The sequence below is a fragment of the Candida dubliniensis genome, chromosome 2 (assembly GCF_000026945.1).
Source record: "Candida dubliniensis CD36 chromosome 2, complete sequence".
Lineage (NCBI taxonomy): Eukaryota > Fungi > Ascomycota > Pichiomycetes > Serinales > Debaryomycetaceae > Candida > Candida dubliniensis.
The window spans coordinates 208,637-230,579 of record NC_012861.1 but is presented as its reverse complement, the minus strand read 5'-3'; the positions used below and the strand labels follow the sequence as shown (position 1 = coordinate 230,579).

General features: G+C 29.8%; 9 protein-coding genes and 1 non-coding gene across 10 annotated transcripts; 4 read left to right on the top strand and 6 right to left on the bottom strand. All coding sequences in view use genetic code 12, as the record gives it.

The window, feature by feature from the left end:
- Positions 1-9: 9 nt before the first annotated feature.
- Positions 10-2,013, bottom strand: CD36_16170 (sorting nexin-41, putative; the record flags this gene model as incomplete). The annotated part of the gene is made up of 1 exon (XM_002418052.1): positions 10-2,013. One exon carries the CDS (start codon positions 2,011-2,013, stop codon positions 10-12), a length of 2,004 nt encoding a protein of 667 aa, XP_002418097.1.
- A 1,810-nt stretch (positions 2,014-3,823) lies between these two features.
- Positions 3,824-5,944, top strand: CD36_16160 (alpha-1,2-mannosyltransferase, putative; the record flags this gene model as incomplete). Its single annotated transcript, XM_002418051.1, has 1 exon — positions 3,824-5,944. The coding sequence occupies one exon, from the start codon at positions 3,824-3,826 to the stop codon at positions 5,942-5,944; it is 2,121 nt and encodes a 706-aa protein (XP_002418096.1).
- A 334-nt stretch (positions 5,945-6,278) lies between these two features.
- Positions 6,279-6,394, top strand: CD36_tRNA_0021. Its single transcript has one exon. It is a non-coding gene (tRNA).
- Positions 6,395-6,514: 120 nt separating this feature from the next.
- Positions 6,515-7,576, bottom strand: CD36_16150 (catabolic L-serine/threonine dehydratase [includes: l-serine dehydratase (ec 4.3.1.17) (l-serine deaminase); l-threonine dehydratase (ec 4.3.1.19) (l-threonine deaminase)], putative; the record flags this gene model as incomplete). The annotated part of the gene is made up of 1 exon (XM_002418050.1): positions 6,515-7,576. The coding sequence occupies one exon, from the start codon at positions 7,574-7,576 to the stop codon at positions 6,515-6,517; it is 1,062 nt and encodes a 353-aa protein (XP_002418095.1).
- A 957-nt stretch (positions 7,577-8,533) lies between these two features.
- Positions 8,534-10,666, bottom strand: CD36_16140 (conserved hypothetical protein; the record flags this gene model as incomplete). The annotated part of the gene is made up of 1 exon (XM_002418049.1): positions 8,534-10,666. The coding sequence occupies one exon, from the start codon at positions 10,664-10,666 to the stop codon at positions 8,534-8,536; it is 2,133 nt and encodes a 710-aa protein (XP_002418094.1).
- A 384-nt stretch (positions 10,667-11,050) lies between these two features.
- On the bottom strand, positions 11,051-11,470 carry CD36_16130 (conserved hypothetical protein; the record flags this gene model as incomplete). The annotated part of the gene is made up of 1 exon (XM_002418048.1): positions 11,051-11,470. One exon carries the CDS (start codon positions 11,468-11,470, stop codon positions 11,051-11,053), a length of 420 nt encoding a protein of 139 aa, XP_002418093.1.
- A 283-nt stretch (positions 11,471-11,753) lies between these two features.
- Positions 11,754-14,225, top strand: CD36_16120 (ATP-dependent RNA helicase Chl1, putative; the record flags this gene model as incomplete). The annotated part of the gene is made up of 1 exon (XM_002418047.1): positions 11,754-14,225. One exon carries the CDS (start codon positions 11,754-11,756, stop codon positions 14,223-14,225), a length of 2,472 nt encoding a protein of 823 aa, XP_002418092.1.
- Positions 14,218-14,934, bottom strand: CD36_16110 (2-oxoglutarate-dependent dioxygenase, putative; the record flags this gene model as incomplete). The annotated part of the gene is made up of 1 exon (XM_002418046.1): positions 14,218-14,934. The coding sequence occupies one exon, from the start codon at positions 14,932-14,934 to the stop codon at positions 14,218-14,220; it is 717 nt and encodes a 238-aa protein (XP_002418091.1).
- Positions 14,935-15,089: 155 nt separating this feature from the next.
- Positions 15,090-18,002, bottom strand: CD36_16100 (96 kDa nucleoporin-interacting component, putative; the record flags this gene model as incomplete). Its single annotated transcript, XM_002418045.1, has 1 exon — positions 15,090-18,002. The coding sequence occupies one exon, from the start codon at positions 18,000-18,002 to the stop codon at positions 15,090-15,092; it is 2,913 nt and encodes a 970-aa protein (XP_002418090.1).
- Positions 18,003-19,708: 1,706 nt separating this feature from the next.
- On the top strand, positions 19,709-21,432 carry CD36_16090 (choline transport protein, putative; the record flags this gene model as incomplete). Its single annotated transcript, XM_002418044.1, has 2 exons — positions 19,709-19,930; positions 20,023-21,432. 2 exons carry the CDS (start codon positions 19,709-19,711, stop codon positions 21,430-21,432), a joined length of 1,632 nt encoding a protein of 543 aa, XP_002418089.1.
- Positions 21,433-21,943: the final 511 nt, after the last annotated feature.

The window sequence follows — 21,943 nt, the reverse complement described above, 5'->3', positions numbered from 1 at the left end:
ATTATAAATCTAATTCACTTCTCTAGTTTCATTAACTAAAGATTCTTTAAATTCTTTCCAATTAGTTAAATTTGCTTCAAACATGTTTTTACAATTTTGAATATAAGTTATCATTAATTGTAACCATTTCTTTTCTATTTTCAGTAAAAATTCTTCAAAAGTAGTGACTAAAGCTTGAGTCAATTTATGCATATCAAGATTACACAATTCTATCAATTGATTGAGTTTATTCAATTCTTTTTCTATATGATTAAGTTTGAACCTGATTGAGGTTTGATGCAGTTGATGAGCCAGTGAGGATGATTGTTGTTCTCTTTGTGGTGAATGAGGTGGTTCCAGTTGTTGATCACCTGAAGATAATGTTGAAGTTGTTGATTCTTCAACTGGGAGTTGGAAATTAAATTTTTTGGTTTGATTGTTCCCACCAAACAATCCATACCATGATGATTTTTTAGATATCTTTTTTGCAGATAAGTTTTTCAATGCATTATTGATTGTTGGACTGTTCAATTCCTTTAAATGATCAAAATTCTCTGTATCTAAATTTTCTTCTTCTTCTTCTTCTTCATTGCTATTGCCATTGCTATTGCCATTGCCATTGCTGTTATTATCAATTGATTTTCTTGCAACTGATAAACCGCCACCAATATTAGTTAAATTTATCAATTGTTGAAACTTGTTAAATTTGAGTTTATACAAGATTTTAAATTGAACAATCTTATACTTGTAGAATTTTATCAATCCTAAAGAATTTTGAAGGTATAATATCAATTGATCTACTGGTTCTTGCCATTGTGGGACCAATTGATTCAAAATAAAACTTTCAAAATTAAGAAATGATTGATCCATTGTCGAACCAAATTTCTCAATTGCTTCCAGTAATTCATTATTACTACCTGATTTCTGTTGATAAACTTGTAAAGAAAAATTATTTAAATTACCACCTAAATCAATCAAAGTATCAACCATACTTTTATAATTTTTCGTTGTTTTTGAATTTAATTTATTTAAATCGGTTAAAATCTTAATAGTTTGATGAAATTTAATTTCAAATTGAATTAATTCTTCTGGGATAGAAAACTTCAAATCTTGTTCAAATCCTTTCAATTCATATAATTTCACTTGATCATTTAATTTATATAAATCTTCATTGATTTTTTTCAAATTAGATAAATTGTCAATATGAGAATTGAAATCAAATCCATTTACAATTGGTAATAATGAATATAATCCATTTTGATCAGCTGGATTGATTGGATTAGCTAATAATAAATTATCAGGGATAAGACTTACTGGTGGTTCATTCAATGCATTATACCAACATAATTCATAATTTGGATCAAAAAATTTATGCAAAAGTGGACAATTCTTTAATTTAGTATCCAGTTGGAATATCAAATCATCTAAAAACATTTTAAAATACCGTTTTCTCATTTCAATTATAGAAATTTCATGGGAATGATTAATTGTATTTAATAAATAACTTAAAATTGAATGTTTTTCTGGAATTGGAGGAATAATTAAAGTCGGGAATAATTTTAATAAATTGTCTCTTAACGATTTAAATTCACTATATCGTCTTTTCACCACTATTTTCGTTGTTGGTGATGATAATTCTATAGTGTAAACAATAACTGATGAGTTGACAAGTTTTTCTGAATTTATTATATCCACTTGCAATTCAGAATCATTTAATAATTCAAGAATTCTGTTTGATAGTCCAATGGTACTATTAACTAATTCATTGGGATATCCATTATTAAGCAGGATATTATGTTTATGTTGTTGATGAGGATGGGAATTTGAAGGAACAGAGTTTATTGATTGGTGTGGCGGTTTGGGGGATTTGTTATATGATTGTTTGTTTTCACTTTCATGATATTGTTTTTGTTTTTGTTGTTGTTGCTGTTGCTGTTGAGTCGGACGATATGGATCATTTAATATAGAAGGATTCCCATAAAAGGATGGATTATTATCTTGTTCGATATCTTCAAATAAGTTATCAGTTGACATTATCTGTAGAGGGAAATATGGGAAATCAGTAGTAAATTTTTTAAAAAAAAAGAAAATGAAAATGCAGATATGCAAATATGCAAATAGAAATAAGGGGAAGGAACAAAGGGAAATCAATAAAATAAAATAAAATAAAATAATAGTACTGATAAGAGATGATTCTATATCACTACTACTACCACAACTACTAACATTTCCTTCTTTATTTTTGGTGTGTATAATATAATACTATAAGCAATCTCACTCACTAAAATTTTACACTCTTTCTTGTTTGTTGTTTGTTTGTTTTTTTGGCACAAATCACACTACCTTCTTACTGACAAAGCGGAGGTAGTGGGTGGTGGTGGCGAAGGTGTGTAAACGTGATCAATACCTTGTATGCAGTATATGTTAAATAAGCGATTACGTAGTCACCAGCTAAATAATATTATTCCCTCAATGGGGGGGGGCGCACTCATTTCTAATGTCAACAGTAATTATGATATTACAGATCTTAAGTATATATAAAGTAAAATCAGCTTTGAAACGGGATTTCGTGTACTTAATTGAATATGAGGATGCTTAGTTGCAATTGGCTGTCTGGTGAAATCTATTTCATGGAGTTGACTTAACCACCACCGATCGATAAATTTTATTGATCGAGATTGTAGTATGGTTTTCCATCCGACAATAAACCGATTGTTACCTAAGTAAATATGAATTCCTTTAATATAATAAGCTCTTGATTTCGATATATTTGTTAGTTTTCTACATTCACAAACATATCAACACCAAGGCTGAATCAGGCAGAAACGATCGAAGCAACTCAAATCTTGGAAATAGTCGTCAAGACATAGACGATTTTCTGGTAATAGTAAATAGATTTATCCGTGTAAACCAATTACCTGGTTATAGAGACTAATATATACTATCTCATTGTAATCTGTCAATTTCCTCCATTTTATTAAAGGCTAGTTGTAAGCGCAAAGTGACGCAAAGCTACCAATGATTTGAAATTTATAATCTTTAGTTCTTTTTTTTATGCCTCGGGACGTTGACATTTGTGTAAATTTTGTGTCGTCAACATCACCAAGTCCCTTAGTAGTATTAGTGCCAATCAAACAAGAGATTCTGATCTGGTTTTATAATAAATGTTTTTAAAAAAAAAAAGAATAACAAACAATTGGAAGGCTCTTTATGGATGTGGAGGCTATTTAATAATGTATGACTGAGTGATTAAAAAGAAAAAAAAACTACAAACTAAAATTCTCTTTTTTCTTTTTTTTTTGTTTGCAGTATTGTTGTTCTTACACGTTTTTGATTGATTGTTGTTGAGATTTTTTTTGTTTTTTTGTGCTTCTTCGTCCCCCTTTCTCAGTACCAATATATATCACAATACAATACAATACAATACAATACTATTAATATCTGCAAAACCTAAATATAAAACTTCACTTCAATTCATTTTACTTCATTGACAAAAATTTTTATTGTTTCTTTGTTGATTTCGATTAACAAGATTGAAGATTGAAGATTAAATAAACTTCTTAAGTTTTCATTATTGGAATATTTGAATGAAATTTTATTTCTAATTCTCGACCTTTTTTTTTTTTTTTTCTTTTACTATTCTTGTTTTGCAGATACATTTCATTTGATTCTTCTTAAAATAAAGAGATTCTAAATTCTTCTATTTTTGACTTTTTATCGATTAAAGTTTCCATCGTGATAATCATAATATCGCCTATTCACGTATTCACTGGTTTACTACTATTACTACCACAACCACAACCACCACAACCACCACCAAATCCCTAATCTGACGGAGTTGAAAATGATTTCTTTCCCAGGATCATCAAAGACTATTCGTCTTATACTTGTGTCTCTACTTCTAATAACACTAATAAATATATTGGCTGCTTTTCAACGGTCTACTTTGTCTCCATGGTTTTCTTCATCACGTCATATTATCAACAAATTCACTGATTTAAGATTGGCGTTATCATCTAAAGAATCGGTATTAAGAGATGAGGAAGGAGAAATTTATTCACTCGTTGGATATCATCATGATTTTGATTCAAATTTAGTTTTCGTTCAAAAACATTATTTACTTGAAAAATCTAAAGATGCTGATACTACTGAACATTTTTGGAATTTTTTGCATTCAAATTTTCAAACCAAATCTGATTATGATTTGAATTTAATTGATGGATATAATTATAAAAAATTAATTAAAGCTCTTAATCAACAAAATGAATTACAATTAAGTCATTCATTTGTCGAACAATATAAAATGGAAAATCATTTTATTCAAAGTTTCCAAAAATTTTTCGTTGAATTGATTAAAACTATTCAAGATTGTAAACCAGAATTGAATCCAATAAATAATAATAATCATTATCCAAATGGTGATAAAATAGTGAAATATTATGAATTACGAAATAAAATACTGCCAGAAAATATGAAACGATATAATATTGAACGATTAATTCATCGTGATGGTAAAATACCTTTGTATGGTGGACATTTACGTGAACAATACAAGGATGAATTGATTAGAAATAAAGAATTTTTATCAATGTATTTGACATTAAATGATGATGAAGTATCAGCATTGAAAAAATCTCATACGAAATTTCTAGAAATAATGATGAAAGATTGGCCTGAAGATTTATTCAAATTTAATAAGTTTAATAATTTTATGAAAGGTGATGGGATTGTTTATTTGGGTGGAGGGAAATATAATCAATTGGTACTTTTATCAATTAAAATACTTCGAGAAAATGGTTCACGATTACCTGTAGAAGTAATCATACCTTATAAGAAAGATTATGATATTCAATTTTGTGATCGAGTTTTACCAACTTTAAATGGGAAATGTAAATTAATGACCGATTATTTACCTAAATCATTTGTTGATAAAATTAGTGGATTCCAATTGAAAAATATTGCTCTTTTAATATCATCATTTGAAAAAATTTTATATCTTGATGCTGATAATATCCCCATTAAAAACCCTGATGTTTTATTTACTAATGCACCATTCACTATTAAACATCTAGTTGTATGGCCAGATTTATGGAGACGTTCAACTTCACCCCATTATTATACCATTGCTGATATTGATGTTGATCCTAAATTCAAAGTAAGAAATTCTTACATTGATGGAGATGAAAGAGGGAAATATACTGATTCAATGTATTATTCTTATCATGATTGTAAAGGATCAATTCCTGAAGCTAGTTCTGAAACTGGACAATTATTAATAAATAAAAAAATCCATTTTCAAACATTAATATTAGCCATGTATTATAATTATTATGGACCAGATTATTTTTATCCATTATTTAGTCAAGGAGCAGCTGGTGAAGGTGATAAGGAAACATTTATTGCTGCTGCTCATAAATTAGATTTACCTTATTATCAAGTAGCTGAATTCAATCGAGAATTTGGTCCTATTAATGATGATACCAAAAAACATGAATTTTATGGAATGGGTCAATATGATCCAATTATAGATTATTATTTGACAACAACTCCAACTCCTAAAAATAATAAAATCAATTATAATTCACCATTACCAGAAAAATACGCTAATAATGATGAAGATAATACTTGTTCCAATTATGATTTCCATTTATTTCAATCATCATCATTATTTTTTTTACATGCCAATTGGCCAAAATATTATATTGAAAGTTTATTTTTACATGGTTATAATGAAAATAGAGGACCAATCACTTTAGAAGGTGATAAAAGACGATTATATGGTAATGAATTAAAAAAAGAATTAGGTGGGTATGATTTTGAATGGAATATTATGAAAAATATTCATTGGTGTTTTTGTGAAGAACCATTAATTGATCTTACTGGTATACCTGTTGTTGGAACTAAGACTAGAACCGACGTTTGTACAGCAATTGAAAAGCATATTGAATTTTTACAAATTTCATGATTTGTTTTGTTTATAGGGGTTATTCTAATAGATAAGTTTTTGTTTCTCTTATTTTTTTTTTTTTTAAAGCGTTCCGTCCTTTTTTTGGTGTCATTTTTACAACAAATTTATTTTAAAAAAATATGGATTATTAAACCATCTTACTAACCATCTTACTAACTAACCAACCAACCAACCAAGCTATCACGAAACTAGTAAAATGACTACAAATAAGGTATTTATAGATTTAGATGATTATTTTGACCTAGAATAAGCACAATCTCAGATGAATATGATAATGAATCATAATAGGTTTAATCTATAAAAGTGGCATGATTTTTTTGACATCAAATTGGGAGGGTTGACCGAGTTGGTCTAAGGTGACAGACTTAAGGTGAAGGTTCAAATCCTTCTTTACCAGAGTAATCTGTTGGTCAGTTGACCGCGCGAGTTCGAATCTCGCACCCTTCATTATTTTTTTTTTTTTGATTTTTTTTTGATCCATCATCACCAACATAAAAAAACACTTACTAACCTATATTTGAAAAACGACAAACAAAACTCATATATATATATATATATATATATACTCTATAATTTAATTTCTGATTTCTGTATCATTTTCTCAAACCCTTTAAGATCAGAACCTGTGGTACATGAACCACCACATACAACAATAACAACAATATCATCTGGTTGCAAATGTTTAAAATTTTTGTACAACAAATCAATTTTGTTATATACAACTGCCATTGCTGCTCCACAAGCTGGTTCAACAACTTTACCAAAACATTTTTCAAAAGCAACACAAGCTCTTAATGAATCTATATCATCAATAAGTTCCACTTGAGATTTAACCAAATTTTGATCTTTATAGTATTTCAATGATTGTTCAGTAGTATAAGAACAAGCCAATGAAGTTGCAAGTGAATTGACAGATTTCAAAGTAATGACTTGATCAGCTTCTAATGATTGAGTTAATGTTGGTGCCTGAAGTGTTTCAATAAGTAAAATATCTCCATTAATTTGATTATTAACCATACCTTGATATATACCATTATATAATCCACCACCTCCAAAAGAACAAACCATTCCTTTTAAAAAATTTTTATCTTTAAAACCCAATTGTTGAATCACTTCATCAACTAATGAAGAATGACCATTCCATATCAATGGATTATTAAAAGGATGACAATAAACTGGATAAATTGAATTTAAATCAATCAAATTCATTAAATTTTTTAAATGTTGATCAGCTTCATTAATAGTATTTCCAAATAAAATAATTTTCGCACCATAAGATTTCAATTTTTCTTGTACTATTGGTTTTGAAATTATTGGTAATACAACAGTACATTTAACTTTATAAAATTGAGCCAGATAAGCTGCTGCTAAACCAGCATTACCACCACTTGAAGCAAATACATGAATAATTTTATTCAGATGGGATTTAATGGCATTTTCAATTGATTTATGGACTAAATGACCAATTCCTCTTAATTTAAAACTCCCTGATGGTTGTTCTAATTCATTTTTAAAAAATATACGACATGGTGGTTTTGTAGGTAATAAATTTGTTACTTCAGTTAATGAAGTTTTAATATATGGTTGAGATAATTTTGTGTATGGCTGCAAATCCATTGAAGTTGACATGTTGAAGTCCAAAACAAAAAAAAAAGGGACAACTTAAAAAACTGTATTGAAATATCCAATTAATTAAATTAAATTAATTGAATACTTTTTTTAACTTCTTCAACTATTCTCTCTCTCTCTATATATATATATATTTGCTCACACACAATGGCATGGTTTGAAGATGGAAATTATTAATAAGATAACCAAACAAAACAAAACAAAACAAAAAAAAAAGGAAGCACTTGAAATATATCCCTCATTTTGTGTTTTCCTTAAACACATCTCACATCGAACAGGAACAAGAATGGCATCAAACTAATCCACATAATAAAAAAACTGCCGCAAGGAATGGTGGCGTTTATAATTTGTAAGGCAAACAATAGATAAACAAGAATCTAAGAAAGAAAAAAAAAAAAAAACCACAGAAAGTAGTCAAAAAGGATGATGAGGGTTTGTAACCCCCATACTTTTTTTTTTTGACTTCTTTTGTAATACCCAAATGCGAAGTCAAGAAAAAGTAAAGGTTGACTCTGCATATTGACTTCTGTGGTAAATTTGCCCTACAATGAGGGGAAAAATGTTCGGACTTGAAGGCCCGATAGGTTATATCATGAAGGTTGACGCTTGCCAATTAACACATTACCGAGATGAGATGATATTAGTAGCAAGTTTGAGATTACTGAGTTTGAGATTTGGTGTGTTTGGAGAGATCGTTGAGGCTTTGAGTAGGTGTTAACTGGAATGATCAGAAATGAAAGCTGTTGTAAGGGCAGTTCTATATATTCTAGTTGTAATTATAAGCAATAATAGCAACCACTTCTATTATCTCTAATTTAACTTGTGATAATAACCATCTTCTCCATTCCGCGTCATTTCACGGTTATTCAACAAAATAAACAGGCACCAAAAGTAAGATACAGTATTGCTTTTTTTATAAACTGTTAACCATCTAGTAATCAATTAATATCCTATCAATCATTTCAATGGATAAATCTTATTCCCCGTAATGTAACAAAAATCTATTGTATCCAACAATGTGTTAACTAATTCACCAAATTCGTCATTCCTAATAACATATCGAAACTGTGCTCTTTCATCTGTCTTGTTATTCATTTGTAATAAGGGAATATTGGTTAGTTGACATTGTGTCCACCCATGACCCAGGGTAGATACGATATGACGGTTACTAGAATCATCATCATCATCATCAATATCATTAACACTCACTTGAAATGTTTCTGAATAGTACTTTGTTTTAATAGTCACCTCTGCTGATTCAGATATATTAAATTCGGTAATGTCATTTAATTTGCGAAGTTGTTTCAACATAGTGATTAATGAAAATTTACCGTATTCATCGGTAACAGTTTTGTCATTATAAAATCCCAAAATCAATTTTCTTAAATATATGATAATTGAATTTTCAATTGATTTTTTATAATCTTGGATTTCTTTTAGTATGACATCTACTTCAATGAGTTTCTCGGATGAGACAGGTTTCAATCCAGTTTCAATGAAAGTAGCTAAAATATAACAATATTGTGCTTGGATCACATCAGAGTTTTCAACAAAACTTTTCTTGAGTGTTGTTTCGAAATCTGACAATGGGTGTAAATCAGAACTACCAAAACTATAATTATTAACCAAATATTGTTGTTTGAAATCTTTGAAATTCTCAATAAATTTATTAACTCGATCTTTTCTCAATAACCTTAGATCATTACTAATTGTAGGGAAATTATGGAAATCATCAATGCAATTATCTATAAATTTTGCAATTGAAGTTCTATTGTAGATTTGGTATTCGTTACCAATAGGTTCACTCAATTTCAAAAACCGTATGTTTATATCCAGAAATGCCATAGATCGATAGTCAATAACATTTGCAGATATAACTTTATAGAAAATAGCTAAAGTTCCATTGGGTAACGAATTAATACCAAATAATTTCATCATTGGTTCCGATGTCCCCTTAGATGGCTCATTATCACTTTGGAATTGATATGAATAAAGTAACTTATTGATAAATGCAACAAGAGATTTGTCCAATGGCACCTGACTAAAGTCTTTGGAAGCAATGTCAAATTTTATTGTTTTGAACTTACCAGTATCAAAAGATAAAATCAAAGTCAAAACACCATTTGTTATTCCTGACACAATTGAATTACAGGCTGCATATGTATCAAGCTTGAATTCATAATTGGTGTCTCCTATTTCTGACACAACAATTTTCCCAGTGAATGCACTTATTAGATAACATTTGTCATCGGATATGACAAATTTGTTGTAATGATTTTTGAATCGTGTTGCTGGATGTATCATCCCCAGCTTCTCAAAATTGTCTTTAATTAAATATGATGTTATTGAATTATCTAATCCAATGACAATAAGATGTTCATAACCAATAGACCATAGTATTTTCAACACATTAACGTCTATATGCTTCTCAAATAATAATGTTGTTGCAAATGTCTTTTCATCAATGGTGAATAATAATAATGAATTATTATGATCAACAATAGTCAAAGCTAAAGTTCCTTGGTATTTACTAAATGCAAAATATTTTATTTTCAACTTTCTAAACTCTTGTGTAGTAACAAACATATTTTCAGAATCACATTGAACATTGTATTTTTCAGCCAAAATATTGAAAACATTAATCCTAACAACATAACTCAGAAGTTGGACATTTTTCCTACCCAATATTAGTAATTCACCTGAATTGAATAAAACTCCAAGTAAATTATCCCGAGAAGTTTCACAATTAGGAGTCCATTGTTGCAAAACTATGTTTGGTTCAGAAGCAATAAGATTCAATCCTTCATTGGAATCAGTAATAATGACTCTATTAAATCTCCCCAACGGTAGCATATTAATCGATTCACTATGTAAAAGAATTGTTTCTGAAAAAAATTCTTTGGCTTCCAATACAGTTTTATCATCTCTATTAGTGACTATCAGATGATAGTCTGGTAATTTAGGATCCAATACAGTTAAATCAGTGTACAGATTTAAAGATAATTGTAAGTTATCAGACCATTCAATTGGATTATTTTGACATTGGGCCAAATTAACACGTTTCACTTTAATGGGATTGATCAATGACATTGTTGGCCAAATTGAATGATGTATATGTATTGATGTTTTGTTTTTCTTTATGGTTGTGGTTGTGGTTTTTTTTTTTCTGCTTAAACAAAAACAGGAACTGTTCAAGAGATGTCAACGCGTCTTTATTTCAGAATTGTTTTACCTTAATAAGTGTATGTAAATTTTCTTCAGCTATTAGTTCAAGAAGAAACCTCAATAAATAATCATTATTCGGTCAGCATAGTATGTATAAAACCGGGTTTAGGTCGAAGATGATACTATTTCTTCGTTCTAAAGAATGCAGACTGGTCCTATTGCTTTCGTTTTCTACTCTAGTCTTGATAATTTATGTTCAAAAAAAAAAAAAAAAAAAACTATGTATAATGATAAGAGCTATTTATTCATTTACTCTTCACTGTCTTCTGACTGGCTAGTATGTAATGTATCTTTCATGCCAAAAACGAAATTTTTCAGAATTTTGTCAAATGAATTAAGGCTCTCGAAATATTCTTTGTAGTCTGGATCATTGTATAGTTCACGTCTTCGAATAATATCGAACATCTCAAATATCTGCAAGATATCACTCTTGAATTTTTCAACTTCTTCAATGTTTTCTGAAATTTCTTCTGATGTATTCAGCATATTGGGACTTGCTGGAGGTGATGAATTGAGCAGTCGAGATGCCACCGAAAGGAGCGGCTCAAGTTTTCTTTCACTTTCCTCACTGGAAGAGTAGCTTTCGTCATTTTGTGGACCAGGATTGAAAAGCTCCTGATCGTCACTTTCGGTGTCACTGGTTGCTGGATCGGTACTCATTTTCGTCATTACTTGTAATTGACTACCAAACCCACCTAGATCACTAACTTAATCGTCTATTGAGATAATTACTAGTACATCTATAGTCATAGTAGAAGCGATTGTTTAATTGAATTATGATGAAAAAAGATGGATAAAAAAGAAAGTAGTGGCAAAAAGAAAACATTTGAGGTTATGCCCAGCTGATATTTATCGTGATGAGAAAAAGGGTACGAGTTCACACATATTTTTTTTTTCCTCTCCAGTTTTACTTAACATTTGAGATGACTAAATATCAATTCACTAACCACTAATGGTGTCTGAATCATGTTCAAGAAACTATAACCATCCATATACTCCATATGATATTCAAATCCAGTTGATGGATGCCATATATGATACTATTGAGAATGGCTATAAAATAGGATTATTTGAGAGTCCCACTGGAACAGGTAAAACCTTGTCTATAATATGTTCATCAATGACGTGGTTACGAAATTTTAAACGAAATAACACATTTCTAGAGACAGGCCCTAAAGTTGAAAATGGAAATGAGGGTGATAGTGAGAGTGATAGCGAAGATGATGAACCTGAATGGGTCAAACAAGCCTATCGAAGCTCAATTGTGAACCGATCGAAAAACAAATTAATTGAATATGAACATTATTTGGACAAAATGGAAAAGGAACATACCCAGAATAAACGAAAGGAAGAAGAACTAAAAGAAGCAGTACATAAAAGACGCAAAGCAGCAGCATTGGATCTGGCAGAAGAATCTTTTTTGCCAATGGATTATTATAGTGATTCAGAAATTGGTAAAACTGAAGATCAAAATCTAGCTATCACCAAAGAGATAAATCGACTTTTGAAAAAAGTTGAAAATAAAGAAGAAGTATCTTATATTAATGAATGCCCAATAAAGATATTTTTCTCTTCACGTACCCATTCACAATTGAATCAGTTCTCGAGTCAATTGAGATTAACAAATTTCCAAGCATCATTTGAAGATCTAGAAGAACGTACGAAATATATCCCATTAGGATCGAGAAAACAGCTTTGTATCAATGATAAAGTTAGAGCAAAGGGCAACGATCAGAGTGTTAATGATGCATGTATTGATTTACAACGTGAAACTAATGGATGTCAATACTTACCAAAGAATTATATGATGTCTAATGCTACCAAAGAATTTGCTGATTTAAGTTTGGCTAAAATTAGAGATATAGAGGATTTGAACCAACTAGGTACTGAACTAAATATTTGTCCTTATTATTCAGTACGGAAAGGGATAGATATGACAGAAATTATATCATTGCCATACCAAATGATATTTCAAGATACAACGAGAAAGATATTGAATTTGGATATAAAGGATTCAATAATTATAATCGATGAGGCCCATAATATTATTGATGTAATAACTTCAATGTATTCTATAAAAGTTACCCTGGACCAATTGAATAAAGTAATAAAATCATTAAAAGTATATTTAAACAAATTTCTTAAAAGATTAAATAGTGGGAATAGAATCAATTTAATGAAATTGATCAAAATTTGTCAAATTCTACTCAAATTTTTAAATAATAATCAAGGGTCAGTTAAATCTGGTGATGAAATACAAATACAAGATATATTCAAAGATTCTACTGGTGATTTAGTTAATATTCATAAATTAGATGAATTTTTAACCAAATCTAAAATTGCTTATAAAATCGAATCTTATATTGAAAAAATTGAATTAGAAACTGGGATGAAAAAAAGTAGTTCTAATCCACTTTTATTTACCATTATAAAGTTTTTAAAAACTTTAACAAATTTATCTAAAGAAGGGAAATTTTTCTGGGATAATGAAAATGGATCAATTTCATTAAATTATATGTTATTAGATCCTAGTGCTATATTCAAAGAAATTGTTGATCAAGCAAAATGTGTTTTATTATGTGGTGGGACAATGGAGCCAATGGCAGATTATATGGACTATTTATTCCCCACTGTACCTACAAATAAAATCAACACTTTTGCTTGTGGACATGTAATCCCCAAGGAAAACCTTGAAGTGTTCCCAGTTAGTCAATGGAATGATACAAATTTTGAATTTCTGTTTCAAAAAAGAAATGATCCAAAGCAATTGACTTCATTGGGTGAATTTCTCATTGAAATTACTAAACGAGTTCCCTATGGAGTTGTTATATTTTTCCCTAGTTATAAATATTTGGATCAAGTTTTACAATTTTGGAAAAATACTGGGATTTTATCATCTATTGAATCAAATAAAACGATATTTAGAGAACCTACAGATCCATCAAATGTAGAAAAAGTATTAAGTCAGTATGGTTACATAATTCAAACTGAACGTAAGGGAGCAATGTTGTTTTCTGTAGTTGGTGGTAAGATGTCTGAAGGGATAAATTTTTCAGACGATTTAGCAAGAGCAGTGATCATGGTGGGGTTACCATATCCCAATGCATATTCTGGAGAAATGGTAACTAAAAGAAAGTTTATTGAAACTTCCGTGTTGAAAAATGGTGGCACGGCTAACGATGCTAGAGAAAAATCAAAGAATTATTATGAAAATCTTTGTATGAGAGCAGTTAATCAAAGTATTGGTCGAAGTATAAGACATGTTAATGATTATTCTATTATTTATTTAGTAGACAGACGATTTTCATTCCCCAGAATACAAAATAAACTAAGTCAATGGGTGAAAGAAAGAATATCCACCACCACCAACAACAACGCATACATTATGGAGTCAACCACTGATTTTTTCAATATAATTAGATAGGAAATACAACATCACTACGTAAAACCCATTTTGCCCCATTTTCGACAATCTCTGCCTCATGTTTTAAACAGTCATTACCATGCTTATGTAAAAGAGCCATCCCTTTGCTTGGATGAATGTTTAATGGTTTAGTATTTCTAATCTCTGGATAAAAAATTGTACCACCACCTTTAAATTCTTCATCTCCAGTTAAATAAATCAATAATGTCCATTTGGTATGACCATTCTTGGTTCCCTGTGGTGGGATAGGACATATTACTGAATCATCATAATGTTTACCAAAATGATGACCTCGTGTATATCTATAGACTCGTAGTTGTGGATTTAACCCTACTGCATTTTGGAAAATACGATTAATTTCATTAATATCTTCATCATCATAAAGGTTGTCGAGTAAAATTTTCTGTAAATATTGCCATAGTATATCGGCAGATAATAAATCGTTCATTGACAGTCTATCATTAAATCTCGCTGCATATTCTTTACTTTTTATTAAAGGAGTTGTTTCCATATCAAGTTGGGTTTCAAATGATTTGATTAATTCATTACATAAATCTTTGGTGAAAAAATTCCTTATGACAATGATTTGATCATTGATTATAGATTCTGGTTCTGGTTGATAATAATTTTTAGAAAGTGATTTAGGTAAATCATGGAAAGATTGAGGGAAAGTATATTCTATTTTTGAAGCCTTCTTTTTAGGTGGCATTACTAAAGAAAGAAAGTATATAAAATATTGTTGTTTGTTTGAAGATCTATTTGAATTTCTATATATGCTAAAAACGAAACAGGCTTGTTTGTAAACTTCTTTTTTTTTTTTTTCTTTTGGTCCTCCTCCACCACCACACCCCCAGATATATCAAATTATAACAGTGATTCTAAATTAATCAAAAGACTATAAGTTTCTCTAGGCATTTTATATTGAACCATACCAGCATAAATCATACAATTTTTAGCAATTTTCTTCCAATGCACCAATTCTTCTTTTTCATTACCATAAGATTGATATTTTTTAGTTAAAATATCATAATTTACATGAGAAATACTCGTCATTACCATAATTAATAATGATGGAATAACTTTAATCAAATTATCATCTAAATCATTATTTTGTATTGATTCACTCATGGTTCTAATTTTAATAAGATCATCATTAACACCTGCTGGAATAAGTCCTAATTGATTAATATCATTGATAACTTGACGCCAATTTTTGTTAATAAATAAATCTCTAATTCCAATTATTGGAAGTAGTAAATCTGAAGTTTGCTTAACTTTTGAGGATAATTTTCCAAGTATATGACTATTGTTATTGAAAACTTTCATAATATGTTGTGCTAATAGAATAATATTATTGTCAATAGTATCATCAACTTCTTTAGTAATATATCCAGTAGATATAACTTCATAATTACCAGATTTAATAATAGGTTTGTTTAAATCAGTAGTTGCTAATATTTCAGCTAATAATTTGTTTATCAAAGAAACAACTGTATCATAATCACAACATAATTGATATAATAATAACGCATCAAATACTCTACCTTCTTCTTCACATTTATTAGCTGCAACTTCAATAATTTGTTGATAAAATTGATCTAAACTTTCCAATTTAATCAATTTCCTTTGTCTTTCCAAAATCCCTGGTATTTTTGTACCATTAGTTTGATTTAATTCTCCAAGTAACACACCAAATTCTCGAGAAATTAATATTAACTCACGTAAGGCTTCATGACAAACAAGGAGAGCACTTTTAGATTCACCTCCATTGGCTAAAGCAATCATAATAAGGTATTCACAAGCAACTTTTGGATCACTTATTTTGAATGTCGTTGTATAAGCCCCAATTAATCTTCCATAATTGATTTCATATTCATTATTGTTCACAGTTAATATATTGTCTTTGTTAAAACTAGAACATTTCAATAATCCATAATATGCTAAACCTATAGCCAAATGAACTGCATCAGACTCGTTTACATACTCATAAGAGTATTGTACTGCCATTTCGTAAAGTCCTGTCAAAACTAACGTCTTAAGATATAATGGATTATTTGGAGATGACATGAAATTTTTGGGACCTAATTGAATAATTTTATTTTGTAAATCTGGTAAAGTATAATTTTCAAAAATTAAATTAGATTCAGACCCTGGTTGATTGGCGTTAATAATTGATAAATGAAACCATGTCCAATCTTCAATACTTAAATTCACTAATCGTGGTAATGACTTGTTACTTAAATCACATTTGCCAATAATCTTATAAACAGAATATTTATAAGGATCATAATTTACATTGTTATCAACATCATTAATAATAAATTGAAATTGTTGATTGAATTCTTTGTGTAATCTTTCTTTCAAATCTGAAGGTAAAGTATGATTAGTGGTTTCCACATAACTCTTTACATAAACAGGGAAATTCTTGTCAAATTTATTGAACGATTCACGATTACGTTGAACCAATTCATCAGCTTCCAAATATAATCCAGCACGTATAAGATAAAATATTAATGCCCAAATTGGGGTTCCATTCACCAACAAAGTTTTATTGATCAAATCAGGGTCATTCTTCAATACAATTTGATGGATAAAATACGATACTTTATTAATATTTGATGGTGGTGAAAATTTCTCTGGTTTATCTCCATCTTTGAGATATAATTCATCAACATAATTGAAAAATTCTTGTTGCAAATAGTTTATGCTGTTGGAGACAATTATTGCATTTAGATCATTTTTGGTAGTGTTGAAAAATTTCTGTTCTTGTGAAGTTTTAGCGGTTTTCTCTTCAGTTAAAGTAATCAAAATTTTCCAAATTTCAGCAATTTGTTTAGCTTTAATATCATTTTGAAGTTTATTGACTTCATTGAAATTCAAACACAAGGGGAAACTTTTATTTTGTAAACGTGCTTCATTTAATGAATAGATAATTTTTGCTTGGTTTTCAAATTTTTCTCTAGATATTTGTTTAACTGAAGAAGAAGAAGAAGAAGTAACATTCAATGGAGTTAATATATTTGAAGCAGTAGAATTTGATTTCCAAATTATGGAATTTTTCAAAGTTTCTTCATTAAATTTAGTATTTGTTTTCAATCCAATGGCTTTTCTCAATTCATCTCTTCTAACTTTCCAATCAATAGATATATTGGCATCAATATAATTGTCGAAATCTTTTGAAGCTAATGATAATGATTGTTCAATGGTATTTAAAATGTTTTCGTCTTTCTTTGCACTTAAATAATTTTCAATGTTTTCTGCACCAACAATGGCTCGATGACTTGGCATTCTTCCACCGGTTTTAGGTATATGGATTGCATTTAATTCATCTTCAATATCATCAGCACTAATTCCACTACCGGCTAACAAATAATGAGCTTTGGTAAAATTGGTGTCCTTTTCTGATTGTTTTCTTAATTGTTGTGATTTTCTTTCCAATTCATTCAAAGTGAGGTGAATAGAACCCAATTGAATGTTGTCATTCGTTTTCGGTAAATTGTTGGCTGATTCCAATAATTCTTTCAATAATTTAGAGCTATTTGAAGTATTTACTGAAACAGGAAGAGAAAAGTTTGTTGTGGTTCCAGTAGTAGGACCATTTGGAGGGTTGATTACTGATTGTGTTGTTGATCCAATGGTTGCAGCTGGCTGTTGTTGTTGTTGTTGTTGTTGTTGTTGTTGTTGTTGTTGTTGTTGTTGCTGTTGCTGTTGTGAGGCCTGGTTTGTCTGACCAAAAGAAAACCCAGTTCCAGAAGTAGCTGTTTTATTTCCAAACATTGTTGCTTTTTCTTTGTAATGAGATGATCTGGTGGTTTGGATATAATGTTAAATCTCCAATTTCAAAAATTGCTTCAACATGGAAAGAAGAAGAAAAAAAAAAAAAAACAAATAGAAAATATCACAACACACACGACCATTGCTTCTGGTGTGTTTTTCTCATTGAGAAGATTTTCTTTTCGTATTTAAAGAGTAAGAAAAAATTTTCAGATTTCTAAACACTTTTTTATTCCTTTTTCCTTTCTTTACTTTGTCTAAGTATCCATCACTTGACAGTGCATTTTATTGGTGGACATTACATTGTTTTGATTATATGAACTTGGTACACTTTTAAAGTTTCAGTTCTTGATTCTTCCGTACAAAGTTGTAATAGTTAAATGGTAATGTCTCGTTGCAATCAGTAACAAGGCGATACGTGAATGGAAAAAGCAAAACTTGCATCTTTAAGAACTTGTCTGGATTATTATTTTATCAATGAGATGAAAGAGAGGTGTCAGAGGGTGCAGATATTTTTTTTTGAAGTAAACATAGTAAGAATGATTGTAAAACTTTTCTCTATTAATGATGACGACTTGGTGTTGTCACGTGATATACATACTGGATTATGTCAATGCTCGAATGGCAGAATATACAAGCGAGTCAACGGTTGTGTGTGGCACCTTTTTCATTAGAGAAAGTCTAACCCTAAGAATTAATCATTGGGTCAATTTTAAGACATTTCCTACCTCATCAATGATAGGGAATATAATTATTATCAATTGCCCATTTGTGTGATATTTCTTGTATTAGACGATAAAGATGTTAGCATAATAATTATTGTAAACCCAACAAACACTATTGGTTGTTCTAATTTGATGAGAGTGGATAACAACAAACTGAAAAAATATCACATGCAAATCTATTATAAATTAAGTTGTTATCGTGTGCGTTTTAAGTGGCATGGGAACAAAGAAACGTCTCCTCTTTTTAAATCAACTATGGATGTAGATCGATGGTCTTGATATATTTACGATTACTAACAGTAGCTGGTTTAAAACCTGTTTGCTGGATAATCTAGTTAGTTTGGAGTTGTCCTCTTTGAAATAATTCTATGTACTAGAAATTATTTAATAAAGGATCGTTATGATAAATTATTTGGCCCTGTTATCTTATATAATACCTCACAATCCCAACAATAAAGTAATCAAATTACGAGAAAACAGTCAATTTCTAGTTTGCCGTTATTTTAAAAAGTGAAATAATATTTACAACATTTAGTTTATAATCAATAACCAATCAATTGTTGTTGTTCTAGTTTAATTTTAACAAACATAAACTAATTTTTGGGCCCCACGTAATAATAATTTGGCATTGAGATATTTATTATTTCTTTTTTTTTTTCTTTTTTAAAGAAACTTTCGGCCGATGCCGCATGAAATACACCACCACCACCACCACTAGAAGTTTGGCACAAATAGTTTTAGCCACAAATCCGCCGAAATGACACGACCGCCGTCTCTCCTCCCTCCCCAAAAAATTTTTTTTTTTTTTCTTTATTGTTTGTTGATTTTGCGCGAATAATTATTTCTTTTTCAAATAACCTTTTTCATAATATTTAATCTAATCTAGATCTCTTTAAAGTTATTTTTTTTTTTTCACTTTTTTCACTTTCTTCTTTCCTTTCCTTTAGTTTGATTACCACCACACTCTCTTTCCTTTATCTTACAATGTCTCAGTCAGATCTAAAACATCTGAACTCTGTTAGTCCACAATTATCATCATTTGCTGGTGGTACCACTGGAGACTCAGACCAAGAAAAAAAATTGACTGAATTCAATGATGATAATAAATCAGTGACATCTAAAGATGAAGAAGGTACCAAAATGTCAAGAAATTTCTCGACATTGCAAATTGTTACTATTGGGTTTGGTCTTACAAATTCATGGGTATGTTAATAATAAGTGAAAACAATAAAATGAGGAAGAAACGAAATGAAATAAAATGAAATGAATTGTTTACTAACTTCTGGTGTTTTTTATAGTTGGGTATTCTGTCAACACTTATATTGTCTATATCTTCACTTGGTCCATTACTTGTTGTTTATGGGATTTTAATTGTTGCTAGTGTATCAGTTTGTATTGCTGTTACTCTTGGAGAAATGGCTCTGGCCATGCCATCAGCTGGAGGTCAATATGTTTGGGCTAGAGTATTGGCTCCGAAAAAATATTCATCATTTTTGGCTTATGTAACTGGTTCTATATCATGGGGTGGAGCAATTTTCACTACTGCATCAATGAATCTTGCTGTTGCTTATCAAATCTTGGGATTTTGGAATATGACACATCCAAATCATGTTAATCAAAAATGGGAAGCATTTATTATTTATAATATTCTTAATTGGATTTTATTTTTTTTCAATATTTGGCATCGATTTTTACCAATGATTGGTGATAGTGTTTTCGGGATTTCTTTAACTTCTTATTGTATTATTCTTATTACAGTTTTAGTATGTGCTAGAGGTCATTATCAAGATGCAAAATTTGTTTTCGTTACTGCAGTAAATAATACTGGTTGGCCTTCCAAAGGGATTGCTTTTATTGTTGGATTAGTTAATCCTGCTTGGGCATTTTCTTGTTTAGATAGTGTTACTCATTTAAGTGAAGAAACTGCTCATCCAGAACGTGATGTACCAAGAGCAGTTTTATCAACGGTGGGGATTGGATTTGTTACTTCATTTACTTTTTCTATTGCCATGTTTTTCTGTATTAGAAATTTAGAAGAAATTATGAATTCTGCTACCGGATTCCCCATGTTGGATATTTTTTATCAAGCTTTAGGTTCAACAAAAGTTGGAGCAATTTGTTTGGGTTCATTAATTACTTTAGTTGCCACTGGTTGTACTTTATCTTGTATTATTTATCAACTGAGACTTCTTTTCTCATTCCTGCGTGATAATGGTATGCCATTTTCTAAATATTTATCAATTATTGATCCTAAAACTGGTGGACCCTTTTATGCTCATTTATTTTCAACTGTGATTGTATCCATTGTTTCAGTATTGGTATTTTCTGATGCTGCTCTTCAAGCTACCGCTTTGGCATGTGTTTCCTTCCTTCTTCTTGCTTATCTGATTCCAACAATTTGTTTACTTGCCAGAAAACGTCAAATTCGTCATGGTCCATTTTGGTTGGGGAAAATTGGAGTATTCTGTAATTTTGTCCTTTTGGCATGGTGTATATTTGCCTTGGTATTTTTCAGTTTCCCAGCTAATTATCCAGTTACCGCTGAAGGTATGAATTATTTCTGTGTTGTTTTAGTGATATATATCATTTGTATGCTTGGTTATTGGTGGTTCCCAATTAAAAAATATGCTTGCAAATATAATTTTAGAGGAGGTAATTTGAATCAAGAAGAAGTTGAATTCCCCGAAGTTTGTTTAACTAAATGGTAAGACTTAAGATTTAAGGATTGATATTGAAATCTATATTGGTGGTGGCAGTAATTTTTTTTATTATTCTATTCTTCGGCATAAATTTTGTATATTTATTTATTTAATTTAGGACATTTACATATTTGCATAAGGTTTCATCAACTGAAATCTAAAATGATTTAATCAAGAAAAACACACAAGGTGAATATTATTGATTTCTCTTTTTAGTAGTGACGTTAATACTTTTAATTGAGAAGATCTGAACACCCTGAGATTATTTTTTTGAGGGGGCTTATGGACCTTTTAGTTCAGTGTTTTTCATAAAACGATAAACCACAATAGTTTTACTTAGAAAGATAAGAGTCAGTGTTTTTCTTCGTTTATGATGTTGATGTCGTAATAACTGTCAAGAGTTACCAACCCATAGTTGATTTCTTTCCAGGAACTGGCAATAAATTGATTATACGAACAATTGTTTTTCTCCTTTTATCGGGACTATTAGAGATAAATAATGTTGCATATTAGTGTATGT